Source organism: Palaemon carinicauda, chromosome 34 (genome assembly GCF_036898095.1).
Source record: "Palaemon carinicauda isolate YSFRI2023 chromosome 34, ASM3689809v2, whole genome shotgun sequence".
Lineage (NCBI taxonomy): Eukaryota > Metazoa > Arthropoda > Malacostraca > Decapoda > Palaemonidae > Palaemon > Palaemon carinicauda.
Window position 1 is genome coordinate 41,351,475 of NC_090758.1, and position 17,500 is coordinate 41,368,974.

At 34.9% G+C, this 17,500-nt stretch overlaps 1 protein-coding gene across 8 annotated transcripts in view; it reads right to left on the reverse strand.

Moving 5' to 3' along the window:
• Window positions 1-17,500, reverse strand: part of LOC137627123 (tyrosine-protein phosphatase 10D-like) — a 138,464-nt gene that overhangs the window by 114,251 nt on the left and 6,713 nt on the right. For 4 of the 8 annotated variants that reach the window (XM_068358178.1, XM_068358171.1, XM_068358179.1 and 1 more), the window contains exon 3: window positions 10,009-10,112. In XM_068358178.1, coding sequence (XP_068214279.1) covers window positions 10,009-10,112 — 104 coding nt within the window. Of the gene's footprint in view, window positions 1-10,008; window positions 10,113-15,209; window positions 15,516-16,537; window positions 16,936-17,500 lie in introns of those variants that run through there. The other 4 variants (XM_068358168.1, XM_068358170.1, XR_011041128.1 and 1 more) reach the window with 3 other exon arrangements.

Genomic DNA, 17,500 nt, shown 5'->3' on the forward strand with positions numbered 1-17,500 from the left:
TGACCTTCACGTGACCTTGACCTTCAGGTGACCTTGACCTTCACGTGACCTTGACCTTCACGTGACCTTGACCTTCAAGTGACCTGCTTGACTTTTGACCTTCAAGTGATCTTTGTTCATTTGCCACTGATACTTAATATGACATTGATATAATGCACCAATATGACCTTGACCTTTGACCTTTATAAATTTGAACATCACCCATGGGTTGCGCCTGGACTAGGACTTCCCTGTTGGCTTATGCAAAAGTCAGTGCTTTATTTCTGTCTCTTGATATGGCCACTTATGTCATAGTGACACCAGTGACCCCTGTGACCTTGACCTTGGGGTGACCTTGACCAAAATTTAATCAGTTCTTCCATACACATTGGGGAACTACTTGGCCAAGTTTGAAGTGATTCCGTGTAGAAATGTGGCCTCTACGTTGTCCACAGACAGACAGACAAACAGAGAAACAAACAAACAAACAAACAAACCGAACCGAAAACATAACCTCCGCCGCTTGGCGGAGGTAATAAAATGAATTAAGACTGAGTTGGATATCCGAAATATCCATTAAGCCATTTAGAATGGGAAAACCTATATACTATAACTAAACTACTTCCAACTCATCATTTCCAAGAGTTAGATTCAATAGTTTTAAAATCAAACCTACCCTGTTACATATCAGTATCTATATAAAAATATTTCTCTTTATTCCCATTCCATAAAACTCGCCCACTTTGGTTTCTCAGGTAACTCATTAGAAGGAGAACAATATCTGGTGGAATATTCTTTTAATCATTATATCACCCAACAAGAAATGATTAACATTATCAAAGCCCTGGAGAGGTCGTCGATGAACAGGCCAAAAGCTTTATCACCCATTCTTGTGTATCTTTATTATTTCCTTAAAAAGCAAGCATGCATCAATAGTGGAAGTTCCCTTCTTAAAACCAAACTGCAAAAAATAAAATTCAATATTTTCTTCCATAATATCTAAAAGATGGATTTCAAAGAGTTCCAAGATAAGAGACGACTGCCTCACTGGACAGTAGTTCCATGATACAGAAACATTTCCTTTTAAGTCATTTATTGTAGAATTAATATCCCCACCAAGAAATTCCAGAGGGAAGTAACAATGACCATAACAGGCATTCATGAAATAACACAACAAACTCAAAAACTGATCACTGTCCCCTTTTCAATAAAATAGCATGAATTCCGTCATGGCCTATTCCATTTTGGTTTTTTAATCAACCTTTTTAACGTATCTAATGATATCTTAATATTAAGTTTTCAGTTATTTATTCAATATTCTTTTAATTTCAATAGTAGTTTATTTCCAGGAATTCATTGGAACTGTTTAATTCAAACGATGAAAAGTTTACTATTAAAAATCTGTTTTATATTTTCTATATTATTTTCCTCAGAAATTATTTCTGATTTTTTCGCTTTGTTATTCTTTTTCTTTACATCCCCCCAGAATTGTTTCATATCTTTATCTAAAAAAAATTTTCTTGAGTCGATAAAGACCTCCCAGCAAATTCATTTCTCTTACATTCATTTAATGCCTCTTTGAATATTTTGCGACTTTCCCGCATTTGATCGAACTCGGGGCCAGCATATATTCTTCCCGACTGCAACCACTTTAAATATTCCATTCTGGCAGTTTTGTATTTAAATTTTACGTTACAATTCCACCCAGGTATCACTTTATATTTAAATTTTCTCTTTATTGCCCTTGAGTAAAGAGAGCTCTCCTCTTTTACAGACATCGCCAGTGCAGAGTAAAAATAATCAATTTCCCTGAGATGTTTATAATCTCTAAAACCCAAACAGGGGAAAACAGTCAAATGATGCATTATTTACAAAGCTTCCCACTAGACATCACATTTGCTCCAATAAGACAAAGTTCATTCATAGAAAATTTATCCCAGTCAACATAGTACCTAATTTTCCCGTCTTCAGAACCTAAATATGAACAACCACTTCAGCTTCCACAGGCGAATGGTCCGAACCAATTATATCATACAATACTCCGAAGGACAAAAATGTGAAAGTAGAGTCACCCAGAGCACACACATCTAAACATTTAAGTTGATTATCTTTCATAAAAACCAAGCAAGTGATTCCATGAGCTACCAAAAAGAGGGTTGCATTAAAATGACCAATAAAACATATACACTTATATCTAATCTCAGTTAATATTTATTCAAGATAATCAAGTTAGAAATTCTACAAATGTCACTTCGGATATATACATTCACAAAAACAATTAATTTTCGGTTATGAAGAACAGACATTACAATAAAATCCTTTTCTATAATAATCTTTTTGATATCAAGAGAAGAATATTTTTCTCGAAAGACAAGCTAACCCACCCTCACACCTACCGGTAAAAGACTCAATAGCTTTCTCCGAATAGACTGCCGGTGACCCTATTACTTCATAATGTTCATCAATAAACTGTAAATCACCAAGTCTGTTTTCTGTATCAAATGTTTCTTGTCAAAATATAAAGTCATACTGACTTTCTGCAAACTCTCTGACCAAATCAATATTTTTCGCCAAAGAGCAACAATTATATATACAAACTTTCAATGCTATGATAAATAAAAAGCAAAATTAAAAATATCAATAATAATGTAAGATAAAAAAAATAGTTTCAATGATAAAATCAGAAGGTTTTTTTCTCAATGTCTCTTTTTGTAATATTTATTAACTATGAGAGAGTTAAATAAGCATTCCCTTTTGTCTAGATTTAATGTTAGTTTGAAAACTTTGCTCTCTGAACTGAAGATTTCGAATTTCTTCTATCTTAATAAAATTTATATCAATGACTTCTTTAACACAACTTTTAATATCATTTGAGTCAACATCTATATCCGCTCCAAGAAGAGGTCCAGTGGCAGGCGAAACTTTAGAGCATTTCTACTTATACACATCTCTCAATTTCCCTTATATGAACTACCATATATTGAGTTATCTTCGTGCTAACGAAGATTACTCTTGTAATATATATATATATATATATATGTGTGTGTGTGTGTGTGTGTGTGTATGTGTTTGTGTGTGTGTATGTATATATAAGTATATATATATATATATATATACATATATATACATATATATATATATATATATATGTATATATATACTGTATATATATATATATATATATAAATATATATACATATATATATATATATATATACATATATATAGTGTATATATACACAGTATATATATATATATATACACACACATATATATATATATATATATAGTGTATATATACACTATGTATATATATATATATATATACATAGTGTATATATACACTATGTATATATATATATATATATATGTATATATATATATATATATATGTATATATACATTATATATATATATATATATATATAAATATATTTATATCTATAATATATATATATATATATATATATAAATATATATATATATACATACATATACCAAAGGCACTTCCCCCAATTTTGGGGGGTAGCCGACATCAACAATGAAACAAAACAAAAAAGGGGACCTCTACTCTCTACGTTCCTCAAGCCTAACCAGGGACTCAGTAGAGTTCAGCTGGTACTGCTAGGGTGCCACAGCCCAACCTCCCATATTATCCACCACAGATGAAGCTTCATAATGCTGCATCCCCTACTGCTGCTACCTCCGCGGTCATCTAAGGCACCGGAGGAAGCAGCAGGGCCTACCAGAACTGCGTCACAATCGCTCGCCATTCATTCCTATTTCTAGCACGCTCTCTTGCCTCTCTCACATCTATCCTCCTATTACCCAGAGCTTTCTTCACACCATCCATCCACCCAAGCCTTGGCCTTCCTCTTGTACTTCTCCCATCAACTCTTGCATTCATCACCTTCTTTAGTAGACAGCCATTTTCCATTCTCTCAACATGGCCAAACCACCTCAACACATTCATATCCACTCTAGCCCCTAACTCATTTCTTACACCCGTTCTCACCCTCACCACTTCGATCCTAACCCTATCTACTCGAGATACACCAGCCATACTCCTTAGACACTTCATCTCAAACACATTCAATTTTTGTCTCTCCATCACTTTCATTCCCCACAACTCCGATCCATACATCACAGTTGGTACAATCACTTTTTCATATAGAACTCTCTTTACATTCATGCCCAACCCTCTATTTTTTACTACTCCCTTATCTACCCCCAACACTTTGCAACCTTCATTCACTCTCTGACGTACACATGCTTCCACTCCACCATTTGCTGCAACAACAGACCCCAAGTACTTAAACTGATCCACCTCCTCAAGTAACTCTCCATTCGACATGACATTCAACCTTGCACCACCTTCCCTTTTCGTACATCTCATAACCTTACTCTTACCCACATTAACTCTCAACTTCCTTTTCTCACACACCCTTCCAAATTCTGTCACTAGTCGGTCAAGCTTCTCTTCTGTGTCTGCTACCAGTACAGCATCATCCGCAAACAACAACTGATTTACCTCCCATTTATGATCATACTTGCCTACCAGTTTTAATCCTCGTCACAGCACTCGAGCATTCACCTCTCTCACCACTCCATCCACATATAAGTTAAACAACCACGGCGACATCACACATCCCTGTCTCAGCCCCACTCTCACCGGAAACCAATCGCTCACTTCATTTCCTATTCTAACACATGCTTTACTACCTTTGTAGAAACTTTTCACTGCTTGTAACAACTTTCCACCAACTCCATATAACCTCATCACATTCCACATTGCTTCCCTATCAACTCTATCATATGCTTTCTCCAGATCCATAAACGCAACATACACCTCCTTACCTTTTGCTAAATATTTCTCGCATATCTGCCTAACTGTAAAAATCTGATTCATACAACCCCTACCTCTTCTAAAACCACCCTGTACTTCCAAGATTGCATTCTCTGTTTTATCCTTAATCCTATTAATCATTACTCTACCATACACTTTTCCAACTACACTCAACAAACTAATACCTCTTGAATTACAACACTCATGCACATCTCCCTTACCCTTATATAGTGGTACAATACATGCACAAACCCAATCTATATATATATATATATATATATATATATCTTTTATTTCTACTTCTAATTCAGCCCTGCCATTTAACTCCCAATATTCTTTTAAGGGCTTTGTTTTCAAATTTACAAAATCTTTTGGATATGGTTTCATTGTCAAACGATGGCTCATGACCATAGAGTAAAACTAATCCCACTAAACTAATATACAGTACAGCTGGAAATTTTTGCGTAATATCAGACTATTTAATTTCCAAATTTTACTTAACTTACCTATTGTCTGATTTGTTTTATTCAATCATTCATTGAACTCCAATTCTCAATACCCTGTATAAGCGATCATAGTTCCTAAATATTTAAATGATTCTAACTCATTAATCTTTTCTCCTTCCAATGATATTCCATCTCCAATTCCATATATCGTTCTCATCATCTTTGTCCTCTTTCTATTTTTAATGAACTCAAACTCGTGTGATATTTAATGCATTCTGGTAAGAAAACGCTCTGAATACATTGGAGTTTTGCTAATAAGGACAGCGCCTTCTCCATATCCAAGAACCACTAATTTCCTGCTACCAATCCAGCCCAATACTTCTCCTCTATCCCCAACTGTTCTATGCATTACAAAATCCACGAGGAGGATGAACAACATAGTTGACAACATATTTCCAAAAGTACTCCGCTGTTCGCTGGAAATTCATTAGACACCATTAACTCCGCCCTTGCTAGGTTCATGTTCCCTAGTCTTTGTTAGTGCCTTAGCCTCTAGAGTCTATACCATGGTCTCCCACTGCCTTGGGATAGAGTTCTCTTGTTTGGGGGTACACTCTGGCACACTATTATATCACATTTCTTCTTCTCTTGTTTTATTTAAAGTTTTTCTAATTTATTTAGAAAATATTTATTTTAATGATATTAATATTCTATTTTTCCTTGTTTCCTCTCCTCACTGGGTTATGTTAAAAGGAACTCCAAAATAACGACGGACTCTCCTTAAAATTGGCCGGTGCACACTATCAAAGGTTGTTTCAAAGTCCACAAATAACATAAAAAGCTAATTTTTATGTTTCATATATTACTGCATATCATGTATTAAAAGTAAAATTTGGTCAATAAAACTTTTACCTTTTCTAAATGCTGTTTTTCCATCCCTCACCTTTTTTTCAATATTTCTCTTTAGTCAATTTAGAATAAGAGTCCTATATATTTTCATGACAACTGACGTAAGTATGATGCCTCTGTAATTATTTTGTTTTCCATTTTCCCCGACACCCCTAGTTCCCTTTCATCAGGTTTTGTGTCTTCAAGCCACATTTTACAAAATAACTTATTAAGTATTCTGGGATTCACTTAATTTTCAGCCAGTTCTATTTCAGCAGTTATTCCACCATGACCAAAGGCTTTCCATCTCCTGAGTTTTTCAATACTAGCTTCGATTTTAAACACACTGAATTAATCCATGGGAACATCAAGATGTTCATCAGCTTCATGCATATCAATCAAAATATTCCCTTTGTCTCTCCTATTAATGACCTCAATTTGCCTTTCTTCACCCTCGGTTGTTAAAACAGACCCATCTCTCTTTTTTATGGCCATATGCTCCATATACTTGGCTCCCATATAAATTTCATCAATAATTCTATGCGAAATTCTTACAACAACTGCTCCCTGAATTCATAGCTTTGTCAGCCTTATCTGCTTTCCTGTCTAAATATTCCCTCCAGTCATGCTTGGCTTTTGTTTTGATACTGGATTACTTAGCACCCTCTACTTTGGAATTTTTCTTACTTCCGCGACAACCTTCAACATTCAATATCTGTCTTTGTTTCTTTTAATAGTATCCTAAGTATCACATGATATCCATGGCTTCTCCCTTTAAGTGCATGTCCTAAAATATCACACCATTCTTCATTATTTGTCTGTCCTTCATCTCTCAAAGTCTCTAAGACTTCAAATCGATTCCTACATTCAATTGCAAATGTTTCTCTGTGATCATCTTCCAGAACCTTGGTTGTATCGAACCTAGGTATTCTATCTACATTTCTGTCGAGTGCTTTCAGTTTTAATTTCAGTGTGTCAACGAGAACCTGGTGATCACTACCAATGTCTGCACTTCGAAGGCTTCTTACCTTTGTGGCCTCCTCTCTTTATTAATGGTTATGTGATCTATTTTATTTCAGTAATTACCACATGGTGAAGTCCATGTATATTTGTTGATGTCCTTTTGCTGGAAAAGAGTACCTTCAAGGACAAGATTTTAATTTGACGAGTTTTTGAACATCAACGTAAACTTTTTCAAGAACTTTATGGAGACCAAAAGCTTCTGATTCAACGTTTTTTAATCAGGTTTGGACAAAGAACCGCCAAATCCAATTATAGAAATAATTATTCAATCTTTCCTGACTACAAAATACACAGTCTCCCTCCTTGTTACCCTGGTCATCAAATTTAATTAAATATAGGACAGAGATCTGGAACTTTTTTAATATCATTTCAGTCATTCGTTGAGATACTACCACTAGAGAGTTATTGCGTCCTTTGACTTGACTAACCAAACAGTATTACATTAGATCCCTCTCACTGGTTACGGTTCTCTTTTCCTTTGCCTACAAAAAAAAGAAAAACGATTAGTCTGGCCTATTCTTTTTCACATTCTGCTCTGTCCTCATATAACTGGCAAAACTGTGATTACCAGACAATTCTTTCTTACTCAAGTGTTAAACTACTGCAATGAAATCGTTCAGTGGCTACTTTCCTCTTGGTAAGGGTAGAAGAGACTTTAGCTATGGTAAGCAGCTCTTTTAGGAAAAGAACACTCCAAAATCCCAACATTATTCTCTAGTTTTGATTAGTAACATAAGCTTCTGTACCATGGTCTTCCACTGCCTTGGGGAAGAGATCTCTCGCTTCAAGGAACTCTCAGACACACTATTATATATCATATTTACACACTATTATATATCATATTTCTTTAAGCTTTTAAAGTTTGTACTGTAAATGGAAGATCTATTATAATCTTGTTATTGTTCTCAGCCTATTTTTTTCAATTGTTCACTAATTCTCTTGTAGTTTATTAATTGCCTTATTTAATTCCCTAACTTGGGTATTTTATCTTGTTGGAGCCCTTGAGCTTATAGCATCATTGCATCCTGGTTTTCTGACTAGGGTTCTAACGTTGCTACTACTACTACTACTACTGACAATAATAATAACAATAATAATAATAATAATAATAATAATAATAATAATAATAATAATAATAATAATAATAATAATAATAATAATAATAATAATAATATATGATGAGACAAAAGGTACAATCAGTGCTAGTAACGGTGGGATGGATGAGGAGTTCTATGATAATTAACGATATGATGAACATATGCAATAATATGGAATTCATGAAAGATTCCACTAGGGACATTTAAGGAAATGGAAGACAATCATTCTGAACATTTCAACTTTATAAGACAGTAGCAGCTAGAGGAGATGCCGAAAAAAAAAGAAAAAAAAATCGGGTTACAACAAGAAAATAAATTATTATAAAGCAGAGACAGTCAATGACTGTTTCAGTAAAATTAAAATGGTTAAATGAGGGCTCACTTAAATTACGCCACCGCTCTCTCTCTCTCTCTCTCTCTCTCTCTCTCTCTCTCTCTCTCTCTCTCCATAAAGAGAACACGCAGAACTACAGAAAAAACAGATGAAGTATTCCAGAACCAATATTGACTCTAATGATACGTAGAGGAAAGATGAAGGAATATGGAACATATGAAAAAAAAGGTGAAGTGAAATTATGGAGATGAGGAATAGGGAGAGCAGAGTACAGAAGAGAATAGGGAAGAAAGGAATAGGGCAAGGGTAACGATGGCGATGACTATCAAAGAGGAGGAAATTAATATAGGAAAGATAAAAAAGAGGAGCTGATAAGGGAAGGGCAAATAAATATTAGAAGGCATAGAACAGCAAGGACAGAGGTGGAAATAGCTCTCTCTCTCTCTCTCTCTCTCTCTCTCTCTCTCTCTCTCTCTCTCTCTCTCTCCAAAATATATGTCCTTTGACAGTGATGATTTAACAGCAAATGAGCAATACGTGATATAAAATGTTGAATACTCTGAGCGAACAAGATATAATGAGAGTGTATGTCCTGTAGAGAGTAGGGTTCCCCTGCTGTAGAGGACCGGGGAAAAAAAACAGCCGTCAGAATAAAAGTAAAGTATAAAAAATTCAAATGTAATGATATCTTTAAAAATTGAAACAAGAACAACGAAAGTGGAAACAGCCCAGTGTCACTAAGCCTTTCAAGCACAGCATGTTCATCCTACTGATAATGCCAGTGAGATATGCATACCACGTTGCAGTACTTAGGTGAACTAAGGAAATATCTGGTGTCGATATATATCTAACATTTTAAACAGATAAGGCGACACTACAGTAAATTGAACTGCTACCAGATTGAGAGGGATATGGATTTCATACCAACATAATAATAATATTGATAATAATATTAGGCCAAAACATTCCCATGATTTTGACAGATGGAGAGTGGATGGTTGTATATATATATATATATATATATATATATATATATAAAAGGTAGCCGAAATTGCAAATATTTTCCAGTATCATATATAATGTCCTGCAGTGGACAATAAAGACCAAACTGTACAAATCTAGTGTCATGCATAAAATGAAAATGTTCTATAAAGTGAATAATCAATATCAAATAAGTCTACATTGATATCATTATGCATACACGTAGCGCATTCAGCCACACCCATACACAATAAGTACACCTTTGTGCTAATTTTCATTATCATAATTTTAAAAAAGATATTTAAAAAAAAAAAAAACTTTTAGAGCTAATGACTACAAATTAAGGCCGGTTGTTCATTCTTAATAAGACACCAAACCCATTACAATAAATCCTTTGGTGTCGTATCCACTTACTTGGTAATGGGAGTAGATTCCAGCCGGGTGAGGCCGATGCCACAGCGCCAAAATTGCCATTTCATTCCGGTACCACATGATGAACCTCCCAGGTGCATTGGGTCCTGAAGGCGGTAGGTGGAGATAAGCAAATGCAAGGTTAATAAACATGCATTAGAATACACAAGTTTCCGTTTGTTTTATGAAGAGGAAAGGACACAGTCCCTTCGAAAACTAAAAATTTATGTTTATTTTTTTCTATATAATTTGTGGGTTTATTATTATTATTATTATTATTATTATTATTATTATCATTATTACTAGCCAAGCTACAACCCTAGTTGGAAAAGCAAGATGCTATAAGCCCAAGGGCTCCAACAGGGAAAAATAGCCCAGTGAGGAAAGGAAATAAGGAGGTAAATAAATAATGAGAATAAATTAACAATAAATCATTCTGAAAACAGTAACAGCGTCAAAACAGATATGTCCTATATAAACTATTAACAACGTCAAAAACAGGTATGTCATATATAAACTATAAAAAGACTCATGTCAGCCTGGTCAACATAAAAGCATTTGCTCCAACTTTGAACTTTTTGAAGTTCTACTGATTCAGCTACCCGATTAGGATGATCATTCCACAACTTGGTAACAGCTGGAATAAAACTTCTAGAATACTGTGTAGTATTGAGCCTCATGATGGAGAAGGCCTGGCTATTACAATTAACTGCCTGCCTAGTATTACGAACAGGATAGAATTGACCAGGGAGATCTGAATGTAAAGGATGGTCAGAGTTATGAAAAATTTTATGCAACATGCATAATGAACTAATTGAACGACAGTGCCAAAGATTAATATCTAGATCAGGAATAAGAAATTGGATAGACCGTAAGTTTCTGTCCAATAAATTAAGATGAGAATCAGCAGCTGAACCCCAGACAGGAGAACAATACTCAAAACAAGGTAGAAAGAAAGAATTAAAACACTTCTTCAGAATAGATTGATCACCGAAAATCTTAAAAGACTTTCTCAATAAGCCAATTTTTTGTGCATTTGAAGAAGACACAGACCTTATATGTTTCTCAAAAGTAAATTTGCTGTCGAGAATCACACCTAAAATTTTAAAAGAGTCATACAAATTTAAAGAAACATTATCAATACTGATATCTGGATGTTGAGGAGTCACCGTCCTTGATCTACTTACAATCATACTTTGAGTTTTGTAAGGATTCAACTTCATACCCCATAATTTGCACCATGCACTGATTTTAGCTAAATCTCTATTAAGGGATTCACCAACCCCAGATCTACATTCAGGGGATGGAATAGATGCAAAAAGAGTAGCATCATCTGCATATGCAACAAGCTTGTTTTCTAGGCCAAACCCCATGTCATGTGTATATAGTATGAAAAGTAATGGGCCAAGAACACTACCCTGTGGAACACCGGATATCACATTCCTATACTCACTATGGTGCCCATCAGCAACAACTCTTTATGATCTATTAAAAAATCGATAATAATGCTAAGAAACGACCCACCCACTCCCAACTGTTTCAGTTTGAAAACAAGGGCCTCATGATTAACACGGTCAAAGGCAGCATTAAAATCAAGGCCAATCATACGAACTTCCTGACCACAATCAAGGGATTTCTGTACAGCATTGGAGATTGTAAGAAGGGCATCACATGCTCCAAAGCCTTTACGAAAACCAAATTGCAAACTAGGGAGTAGATGAGTACCTTCAGCAAACCTATTGAGACGTTTTGCCAGATAACTTTCAAAAACTTTAGATAATATGGGAGTTATGGAAATTGGGCGGTAATCAGTGGGACTTGAGCTACCACGAGCACATTTACAAAGAGGAGTAACATTACCAATTCTTCAACAAGTTCTTAAAAGCTCCTCTTCTTGCTAACTTGCGCAAAATAACAGATAACTTTGGAGCTAAGAAATCTGCTGTCTTTATAAAAAAAAAAAAGGAAAAATACCATTCGGGTCTATAACTCCATAAGCATTAAGGTCCTTCAACAGAGCTTTGATCTCACGAGATCGGAAAGCTAAACTAGTTAGTTTAGCCTCAGGAAAACAGGAATGAGGAAGTTCAAGTTTTTCATTACTCTGTTTACTGTCAAAAACATCAGCCAACAGGGTTGCCTTTTTCTTTGGACAGTGAGTGACTGAGCCATTTGGTTTAAGTAAAGGAGGAACTAGTGCATCTACACCAAAGAGTGCAGATTTAAGGGTAGACCACCATTTATGTTCCTGAGTTTTACAAGAAAGGGTTTCTTTTATGGTTAAATTGTACTCCTTTTCAGTTGACGCATAAACTCTCTGAGCAAAAGCTCGAAGCTGAGTATAGTTGTTCCAGGTCAAATCTGATCTGTTACCCTTCCAACGGTGATAGGCCTCCTGCTTCTCCAAATAGGCACGTCTACAATCATCATTGAACCATGGTTTGTCCTTCACTCGGTACCTTAGCACACGAGAAGGGATACGCCTATGAATTATGTTGACTAGATTCTCATTCAAAGGGGCAACAGTATCTACACTACTATATAATTATGACCAATTCAAGTACAAAAGATCATGCAAAATCCCATTCCAGTCTGCTTGGGATTTCATATAAATTTTACAAGAGTATGATATATCAGGGACAGGCTGCTCAGTCTTCACTACTAATGAAATCAAGGCATGATCAGATGTTCCGACTGGAGAACTAACCTTACTAGTTATAACGCCAGGGGAGTCAGTTTATACGAGGTCCAAGCTATTACCAGACCTGTGAGTAGCTTCATTTATAATTTGCTCACAGCCTGATTCAAAGGCAAAGTCTAAAGCTCCTAAGCCATGGCGATCGGTAGGAGAGATATATATCACCAACAAAGACAAAAGAAGCCTATCTGTCATCTCCTTGTATCTTAGCCATAATGGTAAGAAGACAATCGAAGATAGAATCATCCATGTCTGGATTCCGGTAGATCGAACACAAATAAAAGTTGTTATGCCTGCCACAAACTTTTATTACTTGAATCTCATGACATCCACATTGATAGCAGGACTTACGAGAAGCAGGGTACTCCGTCCTAATATACACCGCCATTCCCCTGGTCCTAGGGATGGCATCACGTTTCAACATTAATGGCTTTTTAAAACCAGTTATAAGGAGCTCAGATGAGTGCCTAATATTAGAAACCAAAGTTTCTGAGCACAAAAGAATATCATACTGTCTGGGCGCAACTGTAAGGTCTTGGATATTTTCCTGAAGACCACGAATATTACAATACAGAAAATGACATCGACGAAATCTAGGACGTACTGGTCCCGGATTTTCCTCAATGTCTCCAGAGAGCATAATAATTAATAGAAATAAAAATAGACATCATACTTAAAAACTAGACTAGCGAGAATTATAACAAAAACAATAAGTACAGAATTATAAATAAAGTGATTGATGATACCCATAGACAATAGTAAAAAGTTGGAAAAACTGGTCAACACGGAGGAGCCGATACACCATGCAAGGCTAAATACCCTCCAGGAAAGCCACTTCAACTGAAGGGAGGACAGTAAGGATGGTTTTGAGAAGAAAAAGAATCAGAAAAGGAAAAGACAACCTCTTGATAAACTACCAGGCATCCATGGCCTTTCTATTAAACCTGCCCAACACACCATTTCAAAAAAACAAGAGGAAGAAAAAAAATAATACGAAAGAATAGTGTGCCCGAGTGTACCCTCAAGCAAGAGAACTCTAACCCAAGACAGTGGAAGACCATGGTACAGAGGCTATGGCATTACCCAAGACTAGAGAACAATGGTTCAATTTTGGAGTGTCCTTCTCCTAGAAGAGCGGCTTACCATAGCTAAAGAGTCTCTTCTACCCTTACCAAGAGGAAAGTACACTGAACTAATTTCAGTACAGTAATTAACCCCTTGGGTGAAGAAGTATTAAGTAGCTCATTGTTGTCAGGTGTATGAGGAAAGACGAGAATATGTATAGAATAGGCCAGACTATTCTGTGTAAGTGTAGGCAAAGAAAAAATGAGCCGTAACCAGAGAGAGGGATCCAATGCATTTCTGTCTGGCCAGTCAAAGGATCCAATACCTCTCTAGAGGTAGTATCTCAACGGGCGGCTGGTGCCCTAGCAAATGTGAGAATCAAAATGTAAAAGAGGCATGGTGCTTATATAAGTATTTGAATGCACGTTAATAAAACAAAATAATATTAAATTATAAATAAACATTAAAAGCCGCAAATAGCTCATGAATGTTCACAAAACAAATGTGAATCATAAAAGAATAAGTTATTGAATGATTTTAAATTACCTGACATTTCATCAGGCTCTGAAAGTTTTTCCACCTTTAAGATTTTAAAATTTTCAAGAAGCTGGTTTTATATTTAGGATTTGAGTTTTTCTTTATTACAAACTATTATCTTATATTTTTTTTATTTATATAAAAACCATATGTTTTGTTTATATATTTGTCATCTTCGATAGGAAATATATTTTTCTTCCCAAATTTATTTGAGCCACCTTTATATGAGCCAAGCTTGACTCATTGAGATGGTTAATCTCCTTCCTTTTTTAATAATAAATAAATAATGAAAAAGAAATAATAAATAATGAATAATAAATAATAAATATTAAATAATGAATAACAAATAATAAACAATAAAAATAGATATGTAAGTGATAAATTAATAACCAATAAATAACTAATAATGAATAACAAAAAACAAATAATAATATTTAATAACAATTAATAATAATAATACCAATAGCAGAGGAGATAGAGCATGATTTATTAATAAGAGATTCTTCAGATATAAATGAATCCAATAACCCATTGGAATAAGAAGGGAATTAGAGGGGCACTCAGTAGAGCACAGAGCTCCGCCGCGGCTGCTTATTTCTCGACCTTTTGCTTGACCTTGACCTTCAACATTTAGGTGTATTAATTGGCATGGATTTTCAGGCTCTCAAATATGCACCAAGTTTGAAGTCCCTGTGACAACAATTTCCAAACTCATGGATGATTACGTTAATTGGACATTTTTCTTGACTGTAACCTTGACCTTTCATCTTGACCTTCCAAAATATAATCATTTATAGCTATTTACACAACACTTAATCCCTGCAAGTTTCATTACTTTACGATTAGAATTGTGGCCAGGAAGCTGTTCACAAACAAACACACGAACTGGGGACGAGAACATAACCTTCCATCTTCGTTGGCGGAGGTAACCAGACTCAAGCAAGATGAGACGAGACGAGACTCCATGGTGGTGAAAAGGACTTATGTAGGCGTCACTCTCTTTGGTCTCGTAGACGGTGTAAAGCTGCAACTCCTACGACGCCCCCGGCGTCAGATTCCCTAAGGGCGAAGGTCATCTGGTTCTCAGAGATGGGGAAGTTGGCAATGCTGTTCTCGGACTCGGAGATTAGGGTGACCTTGAGCTTGAAGGCCGAGTAACCGCCCGTCTGAGGGGGATCCCACGATGTGAGGGCCTCCCACACCCTAGTCCCACACCCTCCCCACTTCGATCGTTAGATTACTCGGAGGTGATTGCACTGAAAGAGTAATAATAATAATAATAATAATAATAATAATAATAATAATAATAATAATAATAATAATAATAATAATAATAATAATAATAATAATAACTTTGAAAATAAAAATACAAAAACAAATGGAATAGAATTATAGGATTGATATTAACTTTGTCCGTATCAATTTTCATGTTGATATCTGCCAAAGGAAAGCCAAGGCAGACCTTTATCTCAGTTTGGGTTGAATGGTTATTTGAGTTTTTCTTTATTACAAACTCTTATCTTATATATTTTTTTATTTATATATAAACCATATGTTTTGTTTATATATTTGTCATCTTCGATAGGAAATATATTTTTCTTCCTAAATTTAATTGAGCCACCTCTATATGAGCCCAGCTTGACTCATTGAGATGGTTAATCTCCTTCCTTTTTTATAATAAATAATAAATGATGAATAATAAATAATAAATATTAAATATCAAATAATAACAAATAAATAATAAACAATAAAAATAGATAATATGTAAGTGATAAATTAATAACCAATAAATAACTAATAATGCATAAAAAAACAAATAATGATATTTAATAACAATTAATAGTAATAATACCAATAGCAGAGGATATAGAGCATGATTTATTAATAAGAGAATCTTCAGATATAAATGAATCCAATAACCCATTGGAATGAGAAGGGAATTAGAGGGGCACTCAGTAGAGCACAGAGCTCCGCCGCGGCTGCTTATTTCTCGACCTTTTGCTTGACCTTGACCTTTAACCTTAAGGTGTATTAATCGGCGTGGATTTTCAGGCTCTCAAATATGCACCAAGTTTGAAGTCCCTGTGACAACAATGTCCAAACTCATGGATGATTACGTTAATTGGACATTTTTCTTGACTGTAACCTTGACCTTTCATCTTGACCTTCCAAAATATAATTCTTTATAGCTATTTACATAACAGTTAATCGCTGCAAGTTTCATTACTTTACCATTAGAATTGTGGCCAGGAAGCTGTTCACAAACACGAACTGGGGACGAGAACATAACCTTCCATCTTCGTTGGCGGAGGTAACCAGACTCAAGCAAGATGAGACGAGACGAGACTCCATGGTGGTGAAATGGACTGTGATGTAGGCGTCACTCTCTTTGGTCTCGTAGACGGTGTAAAGCTGCAACTCCTACGACGACCCCGGCGTCAGATTCTTAAGGGCGAAGGTCGTCTGGTTCTCAGAGATGGGGAAGTTGGCAATGCTGTTCTCGGACTCGGAGATTAGGGTGACCTTGAGCTTGAAGGCCGAGTAACCGCCCGTCTGAGGGGGATCCCACAATGCGAGGGCCTCCCGCACGCTCCCCACTTCGATCGTTAGATTACTCGGAGGTGATGACACTGAAAGAATAATAATAATAATAATAATAATAATAATAATAATAATAATAATAATAATAATAATAATAATAATAATAATAACTTGGAAAATAAAAATAACAAAAACAAATGGAATAGAATTATAGGATTGATATTAACTTTGTCCGTATCAATTTTCATGTTGATATCTGCCAAAGGAAAGCCAAGGCAGACGTTTATCTCAGTTTGGGTTGAATGGTTATTTTTTGTGGCGGAGTAATATAAATTGTTCCTAGAATAACAATTCACAAATCAAAATAAGAATTTCTGGGATTGGTGAGAAAAAAAAAACTTCATTTTACAAGATCGAGAGCAAATGATTGTGAATGCCCGTTGGATTTTTACACACAAACACATACATAAACACATAAATTATATATATATATATATATACATATATATATATATATATATATATATATATATATATATATATATATATATATATATATATATATATATATACATATATATATATATATATATATATATATATATATATATATATATATATATATATATATATATATATATATATGTATATACA